Here is a 23,005-nt window from a genome sequence, read left to right as displayed (position 1 = left end):
ACTCATTTTATGAGGCCAACATCATCCTGATACCAAAGCCTGGCAGACACAACAAAAAAAGAATTTTAGACCAATATCCCTGATGAACATCAATGCAAAAATCCTCAATAAAATACTGGCAAACCAAATCCAGCAGCACATCAAAAAGCTTATCCACCATGATCAAGTGGGCTTCATCCCTGGGATGCAAGGCTGGTTCAGCTTATGCAAATCAATAAACGTAATCCAGCATATAAACAAAACCAAAGACAAAAACCACATGATTATCTCAATAGATGCAGAAAAGGCCTTTTACATTCAACAACCCTTCATGCTAAAAACGCTCAATAAATTCGGTATTGATGGAACGAATCTCAAAAGAAGAGCTATTTGTGACAAACCAACAGCCAATATCATACTGAATGGGCAAAAACTGGAAGCATTCCCCTTGAAAACTGGCACAAGATAGGGATGCCCTCTCTCATCACTCTTCTTCAACATAGTGTTGGAAGTTCTGGCCAGAGCAATCAGGCAAGAGAAAGAAATAGAGGGTATTCAATTAGGAAACGAGGAAGTCAAATTGTCCCTGTTTGCAGATGACATGATTGTATATTTAGAAAACCCCATTGTCTAAATCTCCTTAAGCTGATAAGCAACTTCAGCAAAGTCTCAGGATACAAAAATCAGTGTGCAAAAATCACAAGCATTCTTATACACTAATAACAGACAGCCAAATCATGAGTGAACTCCCATTCACAACTGCTTCAAAGAGAATAAAATACCTAGGAATCTAACTTACAAGGAATGTAAAGGACCTCTTCAAGGAGAACTACAAACCACTGCTCAATGAAATAAAAGAGGACACAAACAAATGGAAGAACATTCCATGCTCATGGATAGGAAGAATCAGTATTGTGAAAATGGCCATACTGCCCAAAGTAATTTATAGATTCAGTGCCATCCCCATTAAGCTACCAGTGACTTTCTTCACAGAATTGGAAAAAACTACTTTAAAGTTCATATGGAACCAAAAAAGAGTCCGCATTGCCAAGACAATCCTAAGCCAAAAGAACAAAGCTGGAGGCATCATGCTACCTAACTTCAAACTATACTACAAGGCTACAGTAACCAAAACAGCAAAGTACTGGTACCAAAACAGAGATGTAGACCAATGGAACACAACAGAGCCCTCAGAAATAATACCACACATCTACAACCATCTGATCTTTGACAAACCTGACAAAAACAAGAAATTGGGAAAGGATTCCCTATTTAATAAATGGTGCTGGGAAAACTGGCTAGCCATAAGTAGAAAGCTGAAACTGGATCCCTTCCTTACACCTTATACAAAAATTAATTCAAGATGGATTAGAGACTTAAATGTTAGACATAAAACCATGAAAACCCTAGAAAAAAACCTAGGCAATACTATTCAGGACATAGGCATGGGCAAGGCCTTCATGTCTAAAACACCAAAAGCAATGGCAACAAAAGCCAAAATTGACAAATGGGATCTAATTAAACTAAAAAGCCTCTGCACAGCAAAAGAAACTACCATCAGAGTGAACAGGCAACAGGGAGAAAATTTTTGCATCTACTCATCTGACAAAGGGCTAATATCCAGAACCTATAAAGAACTCAATCAAATTTACAAGAAAAAAACAAACCCCATCAAAAAGTGGGCAAAGGATATGAACAGACACTTCTCAAAAGAAGATATTTATGCAGCCAACAGACACATGAAAAAATGCTCATTATCACTAGCAATCAGAGAAACGCAAATCAAAACCGCAACGAGATATCATCTCACACCAGTTAGAATGGCAATCATTAAGTCAGGAAGCAACAGGGGCTGGAGAGGATGTGGAGAAACAGGAACACTTTTACACTGTTGGTGGGACTGTAAACTAGTTCAACCATTGTGGAAAACAGTGTGGCAACTCCTCAAGGATCTAGAACCAGAAATACCATTTGACCCAGCCATCCCATTACTGGGGATAGACCCAAAGGATTATAAGTCATGCTGCTATAAAGACACATGCACGTGTATGTTTATTGCAGCACTATTCACAACAGCAAAGACTTGGAACCAACCCAAATGTCCATCAATAACAGACTGGATTAAGAAAATGTGGCACATCATGGAATACTATGCAGCCATTAAAAAGGATGAGTTCGTGTCCTTTGTAGGGACATGGATGCAGCTGGAAACCATCATTCTCAGCAAACTATTGCAAGAACAGAAAACCAAAGTGCATGTTCTCACTCATAGGTGGGAATTAAACAGTAACAAGACTTGAACACAGGAAGGGGAACATCACACACACCGGGGCCTGTTGTGGGGTGGGGGCGGGGGGAGGGATAGCATTAGGAGATATACCTAATGTAAATGATGAGTTAATGGGTGCAGCACACCAGCATGGCACATGTATACATATGTGACAAACCTGCACGTTGTGCACATGTACCCTAGAACATAAAGTATAATAATAAAAAAAAATGGTCCTGCTAAAATAATTTCCTTATGAGGGGATGAGAGGCTTTTAAAGTGAGTGCTGAGAGCAATTAGAAAAGACAATTATGAGAATAATGTAGAGGGGGAAATCTTTTGGAAGGCAGAAGCTGTCCTGTGCGGCCACAAAAAAGTCATGCAATCCATTTGAATGATGCCTGCGTATCTCTACCCCGTGGTCTGTTTATCCACAGAACAGGCTTTGTTTAAAGAGAATGGCAACCAAAGCACCAAATCGCCCTAACTCGATAGGCCCCTTACATCATCTCTCTCTTTCTATTGTAACAGTGGTCCTAGAATTTCAGTATGTAAATATTGTGGATTTCATCTGGTCATCATGTAGCAGACAACAGTTCAATTCCAAGGTCAGACTTTTGGGGCTAACAAGTTCAACGGTGTAGGGTCGTGATCTCCTCCTGCTCCTTAAGAGAACCCACTACACAGTTTCCTGCCCAAGGTGCTACCTGGAGACAGAACACTTTAGGGGCAAAATACATGGTTCCACTGTTCATGAAGTCTGCTTTTCCTATATTTTAGATTATACATATATTTTAGAGTAGCACATGCAGTGTTTGCAGTAGATATTAATGCATCACGTCCATGTCTTTACCTGACTTCTTTCCCCTCCCATTAATTTCTAAAGCTTGTGCAATAGGAAGATTTTGATGTAAACTACCTATTTTCATTAGATCATTAGAATCCCTCTTCACCAAGGGCAAGGAGTACAACGAAGGAAACTTAAACACTTCCATCTTCATGCCTCTGTGTGTGTGTGTGTGTGTGTGTGTGTGTGTGTGTGTATGGGTGTTGTGGGAGAGGGCCTCCATGTCATGATTTCATTAAAACACGGGAGAATCCTGCCATGGCAGTTGTCTTACTCTGAAATTCAGAAACAGAAATGTAAGTGCTGGGAAGAGTGCCACTCTACTTGATGGGCTCAATAACCAGCTTCAAAGGTTGGGTTTAGAATTGCAAAGATTCAAAGCCTGCTGAGCGCAGCAGCATGTTCCCAAGTGCCTACAGCAAGTTAGTTTCCATCCTAAGTATTTCCTCCATTTAACGGATTTATTCCTCATAACAATGTTACCAGGTAGGTATTATTATCATCCCTGGCTTTCAGATGAGGAAACTGAGAAGCAGAGATGTTAAGTAATGTGATCAAAGTCACAATGGTAGTGGCAGAGCCCAGTTCAGCCCAGGCAGACAGACTCAGGGGCCACATGCCTGACCACCAAGTTAGACCGTGCAATCTCTGACCTTACTTGCTTCTCATCAGCTCACATGGTGCCTGCTGGCACCAGGTGAAAGAAATTGGTTTATATTTGGAAACACATTTCTAAAAAACAGGATCTAATGCACTAAAAAGATAGACTTTTTTTTTTTTTTTTTTTCCAGTGGGTACTTTGGCCGTTAGCAGCCCAAGAATCTGAAACTGCTGATGGCGCTTGCAGAAAGAGCACAAACAACATTCCATGTGGGAAGTTTCACTCAGAGACCTTGAGGTGCCTTTCTTAAGGAAAGCAAAGTTTCCTATTGCCCTTTATGAAAATCAAAACAGGTATTTGTATGGTTCTGTTTGGAAGACCGTGTGTTCCAGGTCTAGTACCTTGAACGTTGGCAACACTAAGAATCAATTGAGTCTTTATTAAATAACACAGATTCTGGGGTTGCAATGCCAGAAAAAGGTCTGAAAGGGGTCTGGGAGCCTACATTTCTCTCAAGGGCCCAGGTGATTCTGATGCAGGTGGAGCTGGCACCTAGCTTTAAGGAATCCCTTTGGCTATGGGGGGTTTGTAAGACATGTAACCTGCTCTGCAAATAACCTGGAATATAAATATAAGTCAGTTATCCTGAGCATCTGAAGAGATAAACAAGAGGAAAGATAGAGCTAACAGCCTTGGAAAGTGTTCTGGAAACAGACATTCCTCTGATGCTGGCTTGTCAAGAGTGGGCAAGTAAGCAGAAGGTTGGTCTAGAGAGGGTATCTGGAGCCTGATCATGAACGATCTTGAATACCAGGGACAGCACAGGAAGGATTAAAGAACGTGATTTTGGTGGGGAGGGGCCAAGATGGCCAACTAGAAACAGCTGTGGTCAGGTACCCACTGAGAAGAATGAAAATGGCAAGTGAATCCTGCACCAGCAACTGAGGTATGCAGGTTCTCTCACTGGGACTGACTAGGTGGTTTATATTTGGAAACACATTTCTAAAAAACAGGATCTAATGCACTAAAAAGAGAGCAAGGAAAAGCAGGGTGGTGTGACAGCCCACTTGGGAGCCACATGGGGCAAGGGAAGCTCCCACCCCCAGCGAAGGGAGGCAGTGAGTGACTGTGCTACTTCATCTGGGAAACCATGTTTTTCCCACCGTTCCATGCAACCCATGATCAGGACATCCTACTCATGAGCCCATGCCATCAGAGCCTTGGGTCCCAAGCACACAGCTGTGTAGATTCTTGGTGGCCACTTGGCTGCAGACTGCTTAAGACTACTGAGTTTCTGCGGGAATTCTATTTTTCCCCTGCTGGTGCCAAGGAGACTGGATGGTTTGGACCCAGGAGGAATTCCCCACAGTGCAGCACAGCAGCTGTGGCAGATCGTGGCCAGACTGCCTCTTTAGGCTGGACCCTGATCCATCCCTCCTCACCAAGTGCGTATTCCCTGCAGGAATTTAAGCAACTCCAGCTAGGGTTTTAGGGACAGAAGTCTGAGCTTGCTGGGACTGAGCCCCTGAGAGGAGGGGTGGCTGTGATCTCCATGGATCAGCAGATGTAATCTTCCCGCTGCTGGCTCTGAGGAATCTGGGCAGTCCGGACAAGTGGGATTTCTCCTAGCATAGCACACCCCCTTCACCAAGGGGCAGCCAGAGCACTTCATTAAGCGGGTCCCAGATCCCATGCCTCCTGACTGGCTGAGACCCTCCAACAGAGGTTCCTAAACAACTTACACAGGAGCATTCCTGCTGGCATCAGGTCGATGCCCCTCTGGGACAGAGATCCTAGAGGAGAGGGAGCAGGCAGCCATCTTTGCTATTCTGTAGCCTCCACTGGTGACACCTCCAGGTGCGGGAGAAACCCAGGTGAATAGGGTCTGGAGAGGACCCCTACAGAAGAGGGGCTTGACTGTTAAAAAACAAAAACAAAAACACACACACACAACTAAAAGGAAGCAACAACAGCACCACCAACACCACCAACAAAACCCCCCCAACAAAAACCCCATCCAAAGGCCAGCAGCCTCAAAGATCACAGCTAGATAAACTCACGAGGAGCAGAAAGAATCAATATCAACAAAAAAAGACACTGAAAACTTAAAAAGCCAGCATACCTCTTCTCCAAACAACTGTAACACCTCTCCAGCAAGAGCACAGAATTGGGCAGAGGCTGGGATGGATGAACTGACAGAAGTAGGCTTCAGAAGGTGGGTAATAATGAACTTCACTGAGCTAAAGAAGCATGTTCTAACCCAAAGCAAAGAAGCTAAGAACCATGATAAAAAAAATTACAGGAGCTGTTAACCAGAATAACCAGTTTAGAGATGAACATAAATGCCTGATGGAGCTGAAAAACAACACAAGAACTTCACAATGCAACCACAAGTATCAATAGCTCAATTGACCAAGAGAAGGAAGGAATTTCAGAGCTTGAAGACTATCTTGCTGAAATAAGACAGGCAGACAATATTAGAGAAAAAAGAACGAAAAGGAATGAACAAAATCCCTGAGAACTATGGGATTATGTAAAAAGACTGAACCTACAACTAATTAGAGTACCTGAAAGAGACAGGGAAAACAGAACCAAGTTGGAAAACATACTTCAGGACATCATCCAGGAGAACGTCCCCAACCTAACAAGGCAGGGCAACATTTAAATTCAGGCAATCCAGAGAACCCCAGTAAGATACTCCATGAGAAGATCAACCCCAAGACACATAATCATCAGATTCTCCAAGGTCAAAATGAAGGAAAAAATGTTAAGGGCAGCCAGAGAAAGAAGGGCCAGGTCACCTATAAAAGAATGCCTATCAGACTAAGAGTGGACCTCTCAGCAGAAACCCTATGATATGGTTTGGCTGTGTCCCCACCCAAATCTCATCTTGAATTCCCATGTGTTGTGCGAGGGACCCAGTGGGAGGTAATTGAATAATGGGGCCAAGTCTTTCCCATGCTGTTCTCATAATAGTGAATAAGTCTCATGAGATTTGATGGTTTTAATAATGGGAGTTTCCGCACAAGCTCTCTCTCTTTGCCTGCTGCTGTCGGTATAAGACATGACTTGCTCCTCCCCCCTCCTTGCCTTCCACCATGATTGACAGGCTTCCCCAGCCACATAGAACTGTAAGTCCATTAAACTTCTTTCTTTTGTAAATTGCCCAGTCTTGGGTATGTCTTTAACAGCAGTGTGAAAATGGACTAATATACCCTACAAGCCAGAGGAGACTGGGGGCCAATATTCAATATTCTAAAAGAAAATAATTTTCAACCCAGGACATCATATCCAGCCAAACTAAGCTTCATAAACAAAGGAGAAATAAAATCCTTTCCAGACAAGCAAATGCTGAGGGAATTTGTCACCACCAGGCCTACCTTGCAAGAGCTGCTGAAGGAAGCACTAAATATGGAAAGGAAGAACTGGTACCAGCTACCGCAAAGCACACTGAAGTACACAGACCAATGACACTATGAAACAACTAAATCAATAGGTCTGCAAAATAACCAGCTAACATCATGATGATAGGATCAAATTCACACATAACAATATTAACCTTAAATGAAAATGGGCTAAATGCCCCAATTGAAAGACACAGAATGGCAAATGGCAAGCGGCATTGAGTCAAGACCCATTGTATGCTGTATTCAAAAGACCCATCTCATGCACAAAGACACATATAGGCTCAAAATAAAGGGATGGAGGAAAATTTACCAGGCAAATAGAAAGCAGAAAAAAAGCAGGAGTTGCCATCCTAGTTTCTGACAAAACAGACTTTAAGCCAAGAAAGATAAAAAAGACAAGAGTATTACATAATGGTAAAAGGATCAATTCAACAAGAAGAGCTATCTTAAATATATATGCACCCAATACAGGAGCATCCAGATTCATAAAACACGTTCTTAGAGACCTGCAAAGAGACTTAGACTCCCACATGATAATAGTAGCAGACTTTAACAACCGATTGTCATTATTGGATCATGGAGACAGAAAATTAACAAGGATATTCAGGACTTGAACTTGGATCTGGATCAAGTGGACCTGATAGATATCTAGAGAACTCTCTACCCCCAAACAACAGAATATACATTATTTTTGGTGACACATGGCACTTCCTCTAAAATTGATCACATAATTGGAAGTAAGACACTCCTCAGCAAATGCAAAAGAACTTGAAATCATAACAGTGAGAGACCACAGCACAATCAAATTAGAACTCAAGATTAAGAAACTCACTCATGGCCAGGCGCGGTGGCTCAAGCCTGTAATCCCAGCACTTTGGGAGGCCGAGATGGGCGGATCACGAGGTCAGGAGATGGAGACCATCCTGGCTAACACGTTGAAACCCCGTCTCTACTAAAAATACAAAAAACTAGCCAGGCGACGTGGCGGGCGCCTGTAGTCCCAGCTACTCCGGAGGCTGAGGCAGGAGAATGGCTAAGCCCGGGAGGCGGAGCTTGCACTGAGCTGAGATCTGGCCACTGCACTCCAGCCTGGGCGACAGAGCCAGACTCCGTCTCAAAAAAAAAAAAAAAAAAAAAACCTCAAACCCACACAACTGCATGGAAATTGAGCAACCTGCTCCTGAATGACTCCTGGGTAAATAATGAAATTAAGGCAGAAATCAAGAAGTTCTTTGAAACCAGTAAGAACAAAGAGATAACATACCAGAATTTCTGGGATGCAGATAAAGCAGTGTTAAGAGGGAAATTTATAGCACTAAATGCCCATATCAAAAAGCTAGAAAGATCTCAAACTGACACCCGAATATCTTAAGTACAAGAACTAGAGAACCAAGAGCAAACAAAGCCCAAAGCTAGCAGAAGACAAGAAATAACCAAGATCAGACCAGAACTGAAGGAGATAGACATGAAAAACATTAAAAAAAATCAAATCCAGGAGCTGGTTTTTTGACAAAATTATTAAAATAGACCACTAGCTAGACTAATAAAGAACAAAAGAAGAATCAGACACAAAAAATGACAGAGGGGATATCACCACTGACCCTACAGAAATACAACCATCAGAATGTTATAAACAGCTCTATGCAAATAAACTAGAACATTTAGAAGAAATAGATAAATTCCTGGACACATAACCCTCCCAAGACTGAACCAGGAAGGTGAATCCCTGAATAGACCAATGGGCTCTGAAATTGAGGCAGTAATAAATAACCTACCAACCAAAAAAGGCCCAGGACCAAATGGATTTATAGCTGAATTCTACCACAGGTACAAAGAGGAGCTGATACCATTTTTTCTAAAACTACGCCAAACAATTGAAAAGGAGGGACTTCTCCCTAACTAATTTTATGAGGCTAGCATCATCCTGATATCAAAACCTGCCAGAGATGCAACAACAAGAGAAAACTTCAGGCCAATATCCCTGATAAGCATCAATGCAAAAATCCTCATTAAAATACTGGCAAACCAAATCCAGCAGCACATCAAAAAGCTTATGCACTACAATCAAGTCAGCTTTATCCCTGGGATGTAAGACTGGTTCAACATATGCAAATCAATAAATGTAATTCATCACATAAACAGAACTGAAGACGAAAACCACATGATTATCTCAATAGATGCAGAAAAGGCCTTTGATAAAATTCAACATTCTTTCATGTTAAAAACTCTCAATAAACTAAGTATTAATGGAACATACCTCAAAATAATAAAAGCCATTGATGACAAACCCACAGCCAATATCATACTGAATGGGGAAAAACTGGAAGCATTCCCCTTGAAAACTGGCACAAGACAAGAATGCCCTCTCTCGCCACCCCTATTCAACATAGTATTGGAAGTTCTGGCCAGGGCAATCAGGCAAGAGAAAGAAATAAAGGGTATTCAAATAGGAGAGGAAGTCAAACTGTCTCTGTTTGCAGTTGACATGATTCTATATCTAGAAGACCCCATCTAGAAGATTCATGCAATTAGCCCACTAGAAACCTATTTAATACATGCATTGGGAAACCTGGCTAGCCATATGCAGAAAATTTATACTGGACCCCTTCCTTACACCTTACACAAAAATTAAGATGGATTAGAGATCTAAATGTAAAACCCAAAACTATAAAAACCCTAGAAGAAATTTAGGCAATAGCACTCAGGACATAGGCACAGGCAAAGATTTCATGACAAAAACATCAAAAGTAATTGCCACACAAGCAAAAATTGACAAATGGGATCTAATTAAACTAAAGAGCTTCTCCACAGCAAAAGAAACTATCATCAGAGTGAGCAGACAACCTACAGAATGGGAGAAAAATTTTGCAGGCTATTCATCTGACAAAGGTCTAATATCCAGAATCTATAAGGAACTTAACAAATTTACAGGAAAAAAACAATCCCATTAAAAAGTGGGGAAAGGACATGAACAGACATTTCTCAAAATACGACATTTATGTGGCCAATAAACATATGAGAAAAAAAAGGCCAGCATCACTGATTGTTAGAGAAATACAAATCAGAACCACAATGAGTATACCATCTCACGCCAGTCACAATGGTGATTATTAAAGTCAAGAAACAACAGATGCCAGTGAGGCTGTGGCGAAAAAGCAATGTTTTCACACTGTTGTTGGCAATGTAAATTAGTTCAACCATTGTAGAAGACAGTGGCAATTCCTCAAAGACCCATAACCAGAAATACCATGTGACCCAGCAATCTCATTATTGGGTATATACCCAAAGGAATAGAAATCATTCTATCATGAAGATATATACACGTGTATGTTCACTGCAGCACTATTCACAATTGCAAAGACATGGAATCAACCCAAATGCCCATCAATGACAGACTGGATAAAGAAAATGTGGTACATATTCACCATGGAATACTACGCAGCCATAAAAAGGAATGAGATCACATCCTTTGCAGGATGTGGATGGAGCTGGAAGCCATTAGCCTCGGCAAACTAATGCAGCAACAGAAAACCAAACACCGTATATTCTCACTTATAAGAAAGAACTAAACAATGAGAACACATGGATACAGAGAGGGGAACAACACACACTGGGGCCTGTTGGGGTGGCAGTGGGAGGGGGAGCATCAGGATAAACAGCTAATGCATGCAGGCGTTAATACCTAGGCGATGGGTTGATAGACACAGCAAGCCACCATGGCACATGTTTATGTAACAAACCTGCATGTCCAGCATGTGTATCCCAGAACTTAAAAGACTAAACCTGAGAAAAGAAAACCAACCGAGTTAACAACAAAGAGTGTGATTTTTATTCAGTAGGATTAGCATCATGGGGGTGATGTGGATTATCTGTGGGACAGCTCTACTTGGAGGTTCCCTAGGCACCTCAACCTTATGAGTACAAAATTAAACAAATCACCTCTCCCTAAACCTGCTGATCCTCCAATGGTCCCTTTGGAGAATGTCATGATTCATGTAGTTAGCCCAGTAGGAAGCTAGACTTCTCTCATCCCTGCTCCAGTCATACATCTGGTTCTAGCAAATATTCTCTTACTATTCATGGCTGTCCACTTTCACTGCTGCAGTCTTGATTTAGGCTCAAATCCCTGTTCAAATGGACCATTCCAATAGTGATAGTATATTAGGACTCAAAGACAGGCAGGCAAAGTTGTGGGTCAGCTTCAGAGAAGGGCAGGCCAACAGTGCAGAACTGTAGGATCAGTACATGTGACTCTGAAGGACAGCCGAATTCTACAACTATCTAGTCAGTTGATACCAACTTTGAAGAAATGTTGAGGACATCACACTCTCAAATGAAAGCATGGTAATACTTTAACCATAGGACCAGCCCAAACTGGGCCTACTCTGTTGATAACAGAATAAAGTTACCATGTAGGTAAAACAGAGCCAAAACTGTAAGTTGGGTAGCCCAGGCATGTGCAAGAGAAAAAGCTTTGACCTCTAACAACACCCAGAACCAAGGATTCCTCCCCACAGAACCAAGAAGATTCATACATGACTGGAACCTGAATGCAGGAACTCTTTTAGAAGTGAATGGTCTGTTGGCCTGGAAAATCCAGGGCTAAAGTCAGCCTGAACATACCTTAATATAAATGGTCGAAATTGAAGTTCTCCAATGACAGTCTACAAAGCCAACATTCCTAAATATTTTCCCTTGCCCTCTGACACTTCAAAGCTTGCCCCAGACAGCAAATGGGGGAGACAGATTTGAGCGCAACTCCTTTTTCCTTGCTGTCTGGTCTTGCAATAAAGACTTCCTTTTCTTAAAAGTTGGTGCCATGTTATTGGCTTCTAGACTCATCAGGCAGTGAGACCATTTGCCTGATAATACAACTTCTAGAGACAGGTGAATTCAGTCTTTTGCGAACTGTGTGAACATTTACATTTTTTAGATGTAGTGCTTCGTAAGAGCTTTTTGCATATGCCTCAATGTAAGATCTACCATAAGCTTTTAAAAAATTTTTACATCTGGTAATCTATTCCCCCTAAATTTATAATACTAAGTGAGATTTATATAACATATTTCATGAACCTCTGGGTTCACTTTCTGATGTAAGAAATGAGCATGTCTCCATTTTGTTCAGTTCTGCTCTAATTTTGGTTATTTCTTTTCTTCTGCTAGCTTTGGGGTTGGTTGGTTCTTGTTTTTCTAATTCCTGTAGGTGTGATATTAGGCTGTTAATTTGAGATCTTTCTAACTTCATGGCATTTAGTGCTATGAACTCTTCTCTGCTTTAGCTGTATCTCAAAGATTCTGGTATGTTGTGTCTCTGTTCTCATTAGTTTCAAAGAATTTTTTGATTTCTGCCTTAATTTCATTCTTTACCCAAAAGTCATTCAGGAGCAAGTTGTTTAATTTCCATGTAATTGTGTGGTTTTGAGAGATCCTCTTGGTATTGATTTCTGTTTTTATTGCAATGTGGTCCAAGAGTGTGGTTGGTATGACTTAGAGTTTTAAAAATGTATTGAGATTTGCTTTATGGCCAAGCATGTGGCCGATCTTAGGTGTGTTCCCTGTGCAGATAAGAATGTGTATTCTGTGGTTATTGGGTAAAGTATTTTGTAGATGCCCATTAGGTCCAATAGGTCAAGTATTGAGCTTAAGTCCAGAAAGCAAACAACTAATGCTGTGAGTGGGGTGAAGTCTCCCACTATTATTGTGTGGCTAAGTTTCTTTGTAGGTCTCTAAGAACTTATTTTTATGAATCTGAGTGCTCTGATGTTGGGAGTATATATATTTAAGACAGTTAAGTGTTCTTGTTGTATTGAACCTTTTATCATTATGGAATGCTTTTTGTCCTTTCTGATGGTTGTTCATTTAAAGTCTATTTTATCTAAGATTAGAAACTCCTGCTCTTTTCTGTTTTCCATTTGCAAGATATATTTTTCTCCATTCCTTTACTTTGAACCTATAGGTGTTGTGTGTAAGAGGGGTCCTTTGAAGACAGCAGACAGCTGAGTCTTGTTTCTTTATCCAACTTACCACTCTCTACCTTTTAAGCGGGAGTGTTTAGCCCATTTACATTCAAGGTTAATATTAATATGTGAGGATTTGATCTTGTCATTGTGGCGTTAGCTACTTGTTATGTGGACTTGATTGTGTAGTTGCTTTAAAGGGTCTGTGGGCCACATACTTAAGTGTGTTTTTGTGGTGGCAGGCATCATTCTTTTGTTACCATGTTTAGCACTCCCTTAAGGACCTTTTTTTAAGGCAGGTCTAGTGGTTCCTTTGTATTTGTCTGTCTGAAAAGGATTTTATTTCTCCTTCAGTTAGAAGCTTAGTTTGGCAGGATATGAAATTCTTGGTTGGAATTTCTTTTCTTTAAGGATGCTATAAACAGGCCCCTAGTCTATTCTGGTTTTTAAGGTTTGTGCTGAAAGTCCACTACTAGCCTTATGGGGTTTCCCTTCAAGGCAAGTGACCTGTCCCTCAACTCACACAGTCAGAATGGTCTTTGTTAAAAAGTCTAAAAACAACAGATGCTGGTGAGGCTGCAGACAAAGGGGAATACTCATACACCGCTGTTGGGAATGTATATTAATCCAGCCACTATGGAGAGCAATTTGGAGATTTCTCAAAGAACTAAGACTGAACTACCATTTAATCCAGTAATTCCATTACTGAGTGTATATCCAAAGGTAAGTAAATCATTCAACCAGAAAGACACATGTACCTCTACATTTATTACAATGCTATTCACAATAGCAAAGACATAGAATCAACCCAGATGCCCATCAATTCTGGACTGGATAAAGAAAATGTGGTACATATACACCATGGATATATCATGCAGTCATAAAAGAACTAAATCATGTCCTTTGAAGCAACATGGATGCAGCCAGAGGCCATTGCCCTAAGTGAACTAACGTAGAGATAGACAGTGGGAGCTAAACATCGAGTACACACAAACATAAAGATGAGAACAATAGGCACTGGGGACTACAAGAGTAGAGAGTGAGGGAGGGGGGGAAAAGGGCTGAAAAAACCAAGTATTTATGCTTGCTATTTGGAAGACACATTCATTTGTAATCCAAGCCTCAGCATTACATGATATATTTAGGTAACCAACCTACCCATCCATGTACTCCCTATATCTATTAAAAAAAAAAAAAAAGAAATGAGCACATTAGTAGTTTAATTGGGATAAGGTAGTCAAAAGACAAATGCATCTGGGACCAATGTAAAAATGAGGAGTGCTGAGTTTGCTTCTGGGTAGGAAGGATTTGACATTAGTACCTCCCGATTCTGACTCTATCTCATCTCCATGCCAGCTTCCTGTGAAAAGGGCTTCCCTCATCCTTCTCTCAATAGTTCCCTGGGCTTTTTGGTACCCCCCTCAATTGCAGGGAGGGCATGGAAGGAAGCATAGCCTGGTCCCAGAGTGCCACTTGGGGTTTATTTGGATTATGGTACCCTATTTGGCCACAAACATGATTACATACATTTTGGGGATTATTATTCTAACATTCTACCCTATACCCAGCACCAAGGCAATGGGACCCATTACCCAGCACCAAGGCAATGGGACCTATATAACCCTATACCTAGCACCAAGGCAATGGGACCCATTCCACAATTTCCACCAGATAATGAATGGAAGTGCTTTTGGCTCCTCTCTATTAATTTTGACATAGAATCTAAGCACCCCATGATAATTTTCACTAAAGGGTGAAGGGTAATTTTCAGCCTTCATTTCAGTCTATGCTAAGCTGGTTCCAAAGCCCCAAGCTGGGCCTGGTAGGCACACACAAATCTCTGCTGTTGGCCGCCCACAGCCCTCCCATCCAGAATCCACCTCATTATTTGGCAGAGCACTTTGGAGATAGCATCAGCACGAGAGATTCTATATAATATCACATTCTATTCAGCTTTCATTTTTGCAGATGAAATGGATTTATAGCACAAAGGTTACTGAACTGTATTGTCAAGATGATTTTCAACAAATAATAAAAGTTATTAAGAGGTTCTTAGGTATTGATGGCTTACGGTGAGCTCCCCCCATCCTGCCTTGGTCTCTTCTTACTCTGGCTGATCATTACATGGTTGGTAAAGACTGGTTATTAATGTAATTACAAACCTTTTACGTTCAAATCTTCTTTTATTTGAAATTAGAGCATCCTTTGTCATTTCTCCTTTTGCTGTAATCCAGCCTGTCAGCCTACCTTTGGGTTCCATACTTGCCTTTGATGCTGGTAAAATGGAGCAGCTAGCAAATCAAGGCTTATAATAGCCCAAACTGATGAGGGCTATGAAATTACTCTGCTCTCATCATTACTACTACTTCTTCTTCTTCTGTTTTTTTTTTGGTCTCAAATGTTCTTGTACAGTTACTCACTGTCCTGAGCCCCTCCATAACCTTCCTCCCATGCCCCACTCTCATTCCTTTTAGCAAACTAGTATGTGAGTCCAGGGCTATTGATGAGTGCTTTTAAAAAAGAGAGAGCAAGACAAGCTTTTATTGTGAGTGAGCTCCTTCAGATGTTATTTCATCCTACATTGTTCTCTAACTCCCTGATTTATTGATTTATTCCTTGAACAAATCAAAGAAAACTGTAAGTTCACCCTCTCTTCTATTTCTTTGAGTGCTGCTTTGCTCCAGCAATATTTGGTGCTGGTTTATGTACCAATGTGAAATGGTTTCCCTATTTTTAATCACATGCCTTCTATCATTAGTATAGTGGCAATCTCAATTCTTAAAATCAGTCACGAAGCTGCAGCTTTAATAATTTAAATAAAAGCTTATCATAGAAAAGCAAATATTTACAAGTATGAGTAGTCTAATTTAAAGAAATTAATTAAAAGTAAATGCTGAAGTGATTTAAAACTAAAGAGCCATTACCAAATAAAATGTTATTTACCATTTGCCCCATGCCAGCTGGTTTTTGAACTTCAGAGAGATGGAATTCCAGGCTCTCCCTTTGCTTTATGGACCTCAGGCTTCAAAACCCACCCACCTGTTGTGGAACTAGGTTCATTTGCCCTCTATGGTGGGCAAGTGCTCCCACAATTTTCAGTTCTGAGGGATCTCTGGGTGCATCAGTGCACTGGGGGGGAGAGTGCAACTCAGAGGCTGAAGACTGGGCTTCAATTGTGCAAGGCACTTCTTGAAAATATGATCCAGGTGACTTCGCTTTTCCTGCGCCTCAATAACCTCATGTGTAAAATGGGAGTATTAGGACTGCCTTTCCTCTCCTTGCAGGGTTGTGATGGAAACTGAATTTTAAAAGTGAATAAACAAACAAAAAGACCAATCATACTGAGGCCCTCAATACTTTTTTTTTTTTTTTTTTTTTTTTGAGGCGGAGTCTCGCTCTGTCGCCCAGGCTGGAGTGCAGTGGCGCGATCTCGGCTCACTGCAAGCTCCGCCCCCCGGGTTCCCGCCATTCTCCTGCCTCAGCCTCCCGAGTAGCTGGGACTACAGGCGCCGCCACCACGCCCGGCTAATTTTTTTGTATTTTTAGTGGAGACGGGGTTTCATTGTGTTAGCCAGGATGGTCTCGATCTCCTGACCTCGTGATCCGCCCGTCTCGGCCTCCCAAAGTGCTGGGATTACAGGCTTGAGCCACCGCGCCCGGCCTCCTCAATACTTTTTGAATTCAAAGTCACACTTAGTCTTTAAAAAATAAAAATAAAATTGGATTTTCTATGTGGAATATAATGTGATTGTCCAAAGGCCTAGAATGAACAAGCAAATAAATGTGTAAACAAATCCGAACTTTATGGCTGAGTGGTATGGACCCTAAATGTCCTACTCTACACTGATATGTCAGGGTGGAAAATCCTCTAACAGAGGTTGCAATCTGTAGGCTCATTTTTTATACATTCCCATCCCCCACACACTGTTTAAAAAATTTTCAGCTAGTGGCTGACACTTCAAAGTCAAGGACTTTCACATAAAAATTCAGCTTTCCTGCTTTTCTTTAATCTCAGGACTTGCCTTCCTTGGAGGCCATGGTCAAGTGAAGCTGTGCTCTTGAGGAATGGACTTTGTCCTCTTTAGGCTCTGCTCCTGCCGGCTTCTCTCACTGACATTTCCCATCTGCCCCTACAGCTATTTAGGTTTGCAGTCCCTGACCCACGTGAATAAATCTTGCTCTCTAGATTTCCACATCATTGCGTTCAGTTTGCATCCTCTGCTAATGGGTGTATGCCATCCCAATTCCCCACTTTAAAGAGTGGAAGTGTCCTGGGAGGCAGACTAAAATTTCCATCACCTTACCTGGTTCACATTTACATCTTAAAAAATACATTATCCATAAGTAACTCCCGGCAAGCGACTGCTGCAGTAGTGAGAAGGGACCTCGAATAGGAGCTCCGGACACTGGGTCATATCCCAGGAAGTTTCAGACAAGTCACCTGACTTTCTCAGGCCTTATCTTCAACTCTGTGAAACGAAGGCATCTGAGTAGGTGTCCTCCAATGAGTTGACAGGGGTTATAATTTCATGGCCCTGCCAGAAACCACACAGGCTCCAGGCCAAGATGACCTCAGCTCACGTTGCTGCCCTTCAGCCTGACCTCTGCAAGGGTGATCCTGACTGGGCCTCTTCACTTATCTGTGCCTTGGTTTCTCCATCTGTAAAGTAATATGTGCTTTTCTTCTCAAGAGTGGATGAAATGATATGGGTGAGAGCACACTGGAGGAAAGCTGGCATAAAATGAATCCATGATCTTATATTACTCTTGTGACTCTGAGGCTGCAACAAGGAAGGGAAACTTGCTCTGCCTAATGGGATTTCAGGATCAGAATTTGCAATCCCTATTGACAGCATTATGCAGATATTTCCACAGCCAACAAGGTCATACTGTGGCATTTCTACCCCACCTCTCACCACCGTAACACTGGACCTCAGTTAAAGGGTAAATGCGTCCCACTGCAGAAAAGGGGGACTCTAATTTACCTCCTTGTTCCATGTTCCATGCGTTTTATGAGGAATGTATGTAGTTAACTGGTATCAGGTTGTTAAGCAATTTGATGAGGTGTGAACTAGCCCTTTAATTGTTTTATTTACAACATACTTATCCTTCACTAACATCCCATTGGGGAATTTTCTACTTAGCTAATTAATTTAAGTGTGGTTTAGTGAACTAAAATTTGGTAAAACCAGAAGCTGAAAAATACCCATCAAAATTTTAGCAGTCTTAGAGCCATTTGTAATTGTGGGACTCACTCAGTTGGGGTTTTAAAAAATACATCAACTACAACCAAAAAATGAATTAAATAGTTAATTACCTTCACCACCATTTAAACACTAATAACATGGACAATCAAGGTGGGGAAAAAATAACTAAATTTAAATCTACTTCTTGTTCTCTAGTATTTTTTCTGGTAGAAAGAAATGGCTTCTGGGGAACAATTCATTTGTCAGGGATAGGCAATCAGAACTGCTTTCAGAAATCAAATGCTTACTCTTAAGGAATAATGCTCTCCTTTTTCCTCTGTAGTTCTAAAACTGGATGGAGAAAACTTCTAATGTTATTCTGACTCAGAGGGCCATCTTACTCCTTGGTTGGTGACGGTGACAGCAATTAAAAAAAAAAAACCCAAATATAAAGTATATAAAAAAGGTATGGGCCACAATGTCTATCCAGGTTGCACCTAGCTGGGCAATGAGATGAAAGACAAAACAGTGTATCAGTGCCATGGGGCATCTGCTGCAGGTGTGGCTTCTGACAAGGGGACTGCATTAAGGGAATCTTGAAGACAGAGTTCGGTTTGGGCATGTAGCTCAGAGGCCAAGACAAAGGTTCTTGATTTGGCCATCTGTACTTGTTCCAGATGCCACTTCTTCCTGATCCTTTATTTCTGAATCAGATGCCCCTCCTATGAGCTAACTGAGTAATCATCTCAGAAATATATGTTATGATTGATTTAGATTTATGTGGTAAGATATATAAGATCAAGAAAAACCTTAAATATAACACAGGCATTATAGTTGCATGGGAAACATTCTGCCTCTATGGAGAATCAATAACCATTCTCTACGGAATCAATAACCATTTTATTTAGTCACCTGTTTTTTGGTGTGTCTCCAATGAACTGTGAGTTCTGTGATGGTAAGGACTATTACCGAGTTCACTGTTCATTCTCCAGTGCCTGGCTCATGGTAGGCACCCAATATAAAGTTTATTAGTGGATGTTCACTGGAGATTCCTGTTGTGGGAAAAAAGGGGTTTTCTTTTCTTTAAATGGGTACTCATTTGAGTTTTAGCCTTGTACCTTTCTCTACCAGTGAATGGCATCTTGTTTGTTGCCTAATGACCAAGCTCCCAAGGCATACAGCAATTTCAATGAACCAGTCAACCTTGATGTTACGCTCAGTTCTCTATTGTAAACAAGAGCACTGGGCTCTGAGGCAAAACACCTGGGTTCAAGTTCCAGCTCTGCCATTGGCTTTGAATGAGAAATTTCTCTGTGTGTATTTGCTTCACTCAGAAGTGGGAATTATGATACTAACAAGCTCCTCGGCCTGCTGGGAGAAGATAAAATTAGGGAAATATGAAAAAACAAAGCCCTATTCAACTGTAAGACATCATCACTGGTAGGATTACTCCTCCACCTTTCTCTAGGTGTGACCATTAAATGAGATCCTAACCTTGAATCTTAACATCCATGGCTGGGTGTCTTCGTTCCCTGCTGGACCATCCGGATGCCAACAGAACCTTTGCCTTTGTCTTTTATGAGATTCTTTCTCAGGCTTTGCTCTCCTCTGCTTGTGAGGACATTGGATTTTTATCCAAACTGGACAGCTTCCTTTTCTTCAGTGACCTGAACCACCAGAGCTTCTCCCAGAGCTTCTCTTTTTATCTCATCTGACTGGGGCCCCTCAGGATTCCCTCCTTGTACGTCTGTGTTTAGGTTCCAGCCAACCTTGAGCTCAGCAATCCTGTCCATCAACACAGACCCTGCATCGAGCATCAAAAGATGAGACATCAGGGAGGTTAGGAGCAACGGTTCTGGGCTTCCAATGAATGAATCCTTCCTCAATAAGACAGTCTCAGTTTCCTCCTCTGTCAAATTGGGATAGTAATGGTTACTTGCTTCCACTGAGTAGCTAGGAGGGTTAAATGAGAAAGTCTATAAAGCACTTAGCCCAGTGCATGGGTGTGGTAAGTGACTGATAATGGTAGGCGGCAGTTGTTATTATTACTCCTGCCCCAACTTTTTATTTATTCTTGATTCCATAACTTCTCATGTGCTTTTCTCAGTCTTCCAAATATTCAAATATGTTTACAAGCTTATTTCTTCTCCAAAAATCTGCTTCCTCCAGATGGAAATGAAGCAAGTTATCACCACTTTCCCAAAATTCATGGACTATGTTCATTGAAAAAACTTATACAGAATACACTAAAATGTACACTCTCCCTAAACAGTTTTTTGTCTTGTCCTAGTTATATTCTGGATGTCTAATTGCTACTCCTTGGTGGGTCTACATTGATGTCACCTCTCAAATGCTGGATGACTTAGGCTTTGGACTGTTCACATTCTCAGGGAAAGACAAACACAATGACACAGGGAGCTCTACAGCGAGTGACAGATGCATCCCAACCCAGAGGAAGTTGGACAGCAGCCAAGAGACCATCCTGATCGCAAAACAGACATAACTCTTGTCTCCCTTGTCTTTTTACTTTATATGGGATTATCTGATGAATCACTGGACTATATTTACTTGAGGAAGTGTTCTTGAAGCCTGTGGGTCAAATGACAAGGAGACCGGAAGTAGAGAGGGTTTGGTGTATTGGTCTGACAGATCATTTTTTAGGGATTTGGTACTCATCCTACTACTTGTGAATATGTGGCAACAGCTTCTGCTTTTCTCCTTCATCCTTGATCCTCTTCCTTTCTTCCCTTGTGATCCGAGTTGAGACAGTGGAAGACAGTTGTTGTTTTTGCCAGTCTAGCATCTGTCCTACCTTATCCTGGTGACAGCCTTCTGTTCTTATAGGAATCATTCCAGGCCCACTCTCAGTCCATGTGGTTCAGGTGGAATGACTCCATGCTGGACTCCAGAGGGGCATGTGACCGGGGCCTGGACCATCAGAACGTTCCATCCCCTCGGGCACAGTGATTGTGTATGGTTAAAAACATACCCCAATAAAAGAGACGATCCTAGGACTTTGGTTGGAAATGTTAAAACGAGAGGATCCCTCTTTTGTGGAGTAGCTGAGAAGAGGGGAAGTAAGCCTGATGCTGTGGGCAGCCATCTTGCCACCATGCCGGAAGAGGGTGCCTGAGACCAAAGCCAACAATGAAGAAAACAGTCGAGAGATGGGGAGAAAGAAGCCAAGTGCCGACCGCCTTTTGAGATCCTGGGTAGCTGAACCTGAAGTCTGTCCTTGGAGTTTTCAATTCAGTCACATTTACCAATAGATTTCTTTTCCTGTATTGGATAAATCAAGTATCAGAATAATATGTAGAGAGAACAATAATGTTTACCTATTGTCCGTGTGTACATTCATGTGTTGGTATATTCATGCCAATAAGTATGAATGTAAGTACTAGAGGATAAAGTACTTAGAAAGAGCTAGTGGTCATTCACTTTGGAAACCATCTGCGGGGGGGAAAGTTTTGTTGTAGCTTATGCTTCTTCAGCTTGATATAGCTTTCAACATCTCCAGGGTGGAGAAAATGAAAAGCAAAAGACCTAGAAGAATTTCTCTTTCAGCTGTGATAAAGATGTTAGTGGACAGGGAAATAGGAGAGGCCTGGAGTGTAGGAGGGTGCCTGATAGATTTCTGGTTCCTGACAAACTTCCTTTAGGCTCAGCTATCTGTGCCTATAACTAACTTTAATAACTACATATGCACTTATGTTAGTCTACTTCTGAGAAAGTGAATCATCCCTAACTGGAGTCCTCTAGCAATTCTCCAATAGGAGACAACATTGTGAGTGTGCAATTAATTTGCAATTAGTTGTATAAATATAAAACATGCCAAGACAGTTTTTGCCTGCTCAGATCCAAGGGAGTAAATAAAAAAGGAAGGTACAAAAATGACTCCCACTTTGCCCATCTCTTTCAGCCTGCTCCTCCTTCTAGACACAGAAACATGCACCTTGATTACTTCCTCATCTCTGTCGGCATCTCTCTATTTAGAGACAGCATTTGAGATGGGACTGGATCTGGAGTGAGGTCTGGAGAGCCTGACTTTGGTGAGATTATAATCTCATCTTGTGGCATACTGATTGGATAAAAAGAGTAATACGGCTCAGGATTTTATTGATTGATTGATTGATTGAGACAGGGTCTTGCCTTATCACCCAGGCTGCAGGGCAGTGGTGTGATCACAGCTTACTGCAGTCGCCTCGACCTCCCAGGCTCAAGAGATCCTCTTATCTCAGCCTCCTAAGTAGCTGAGACCACAGACATGCACCAATATGCTCATTAATATTTGTATTTTTTGTAGCAGTGGGGTTTTGCCCTGTTAACCAGACTGGTCTGAAACTCCTGGATTCAAAGGATCCACCTGCCTCAGCCTCCCAAAGGGCTGGGATTACAGGCATGAGCCACCATGCCCAGATAGAGATGCTTATTTGAATGGCAGACTATTCTGTGGCCCAAGAATATGGAAATTTGTTTCTAAGGAGCAGCACAAAGCAGCCAGACTTGCTTGGGTTCTCTCCTGTGCTTTTGAAAGCCAGGGGATTGTGGAGATCCCTGAGAGTTGGAGTTTGCCAGGGAACAGCAAGGGCCATACCAATGGAAGATTTCCTAAGAATTCAAGCTCTACCATGACATGGACTAGCAAGTAAAGCCCAGATGAAGATGAGCTTTTATTTTCTTTAATTAAAAATCTTATTGAAGTATAATGCATATACAATAAATGTATCCATTTTAACTGTTCAGTTCCATGAGGTTTTAC

At 41.5% G+C, this 23,005-nt stretch overlaps 1 protein-coding gene across 4 annotated transcripts in view; it reads right to left on the bottom strand.

Moving 5' to 3' along the window:
- The window catches only part of PARD3B (par-3 family cell polarity regulator beta), a 1,095,296-nt gene that overhangs the window by 12,299 nt on the left and 1,059,992 nt on the right, over window positions 1–23,005 (bottom strand). The window contains exon 23 of one of the 4 annotated variants that reach the window (XM_015432615.4): window positions 19,130–21,525. The exons of the other annotated variants lie outside the window; for them this stretch is intronic. Within the exon in view, the coding sequence (XP_015288101.3) occupies window positions 21,276–21,525 (250 nt within the window). The 3' untranslated portion in view covers window positions 19,130–21,275. Of the gene's footprint in view, window positions 1–19,129; window positions 21,526–23,005 lie in introns of those variants that run through there. 4 annotated transcript variants of the gene reach the window in all.

Source organism: Macaca fascicularis, chromosome 12, assembly GCF_037993035.2.
Source record: "Macaca fascicularis isolate 582-1 chromosome 12, T2T-MFA8v1.1".
In the NCBI taxonomy this organism is placed as follows: domain Eukaryota; kingdom Metazoa; phylum Chordata; class Mammalia; order Primates; family Cercopithecidae; genus Macaca; species Macaca fascicularis.
This window is presented reverse-complemented; position numbering and strand designations above follow the sequence as displayed.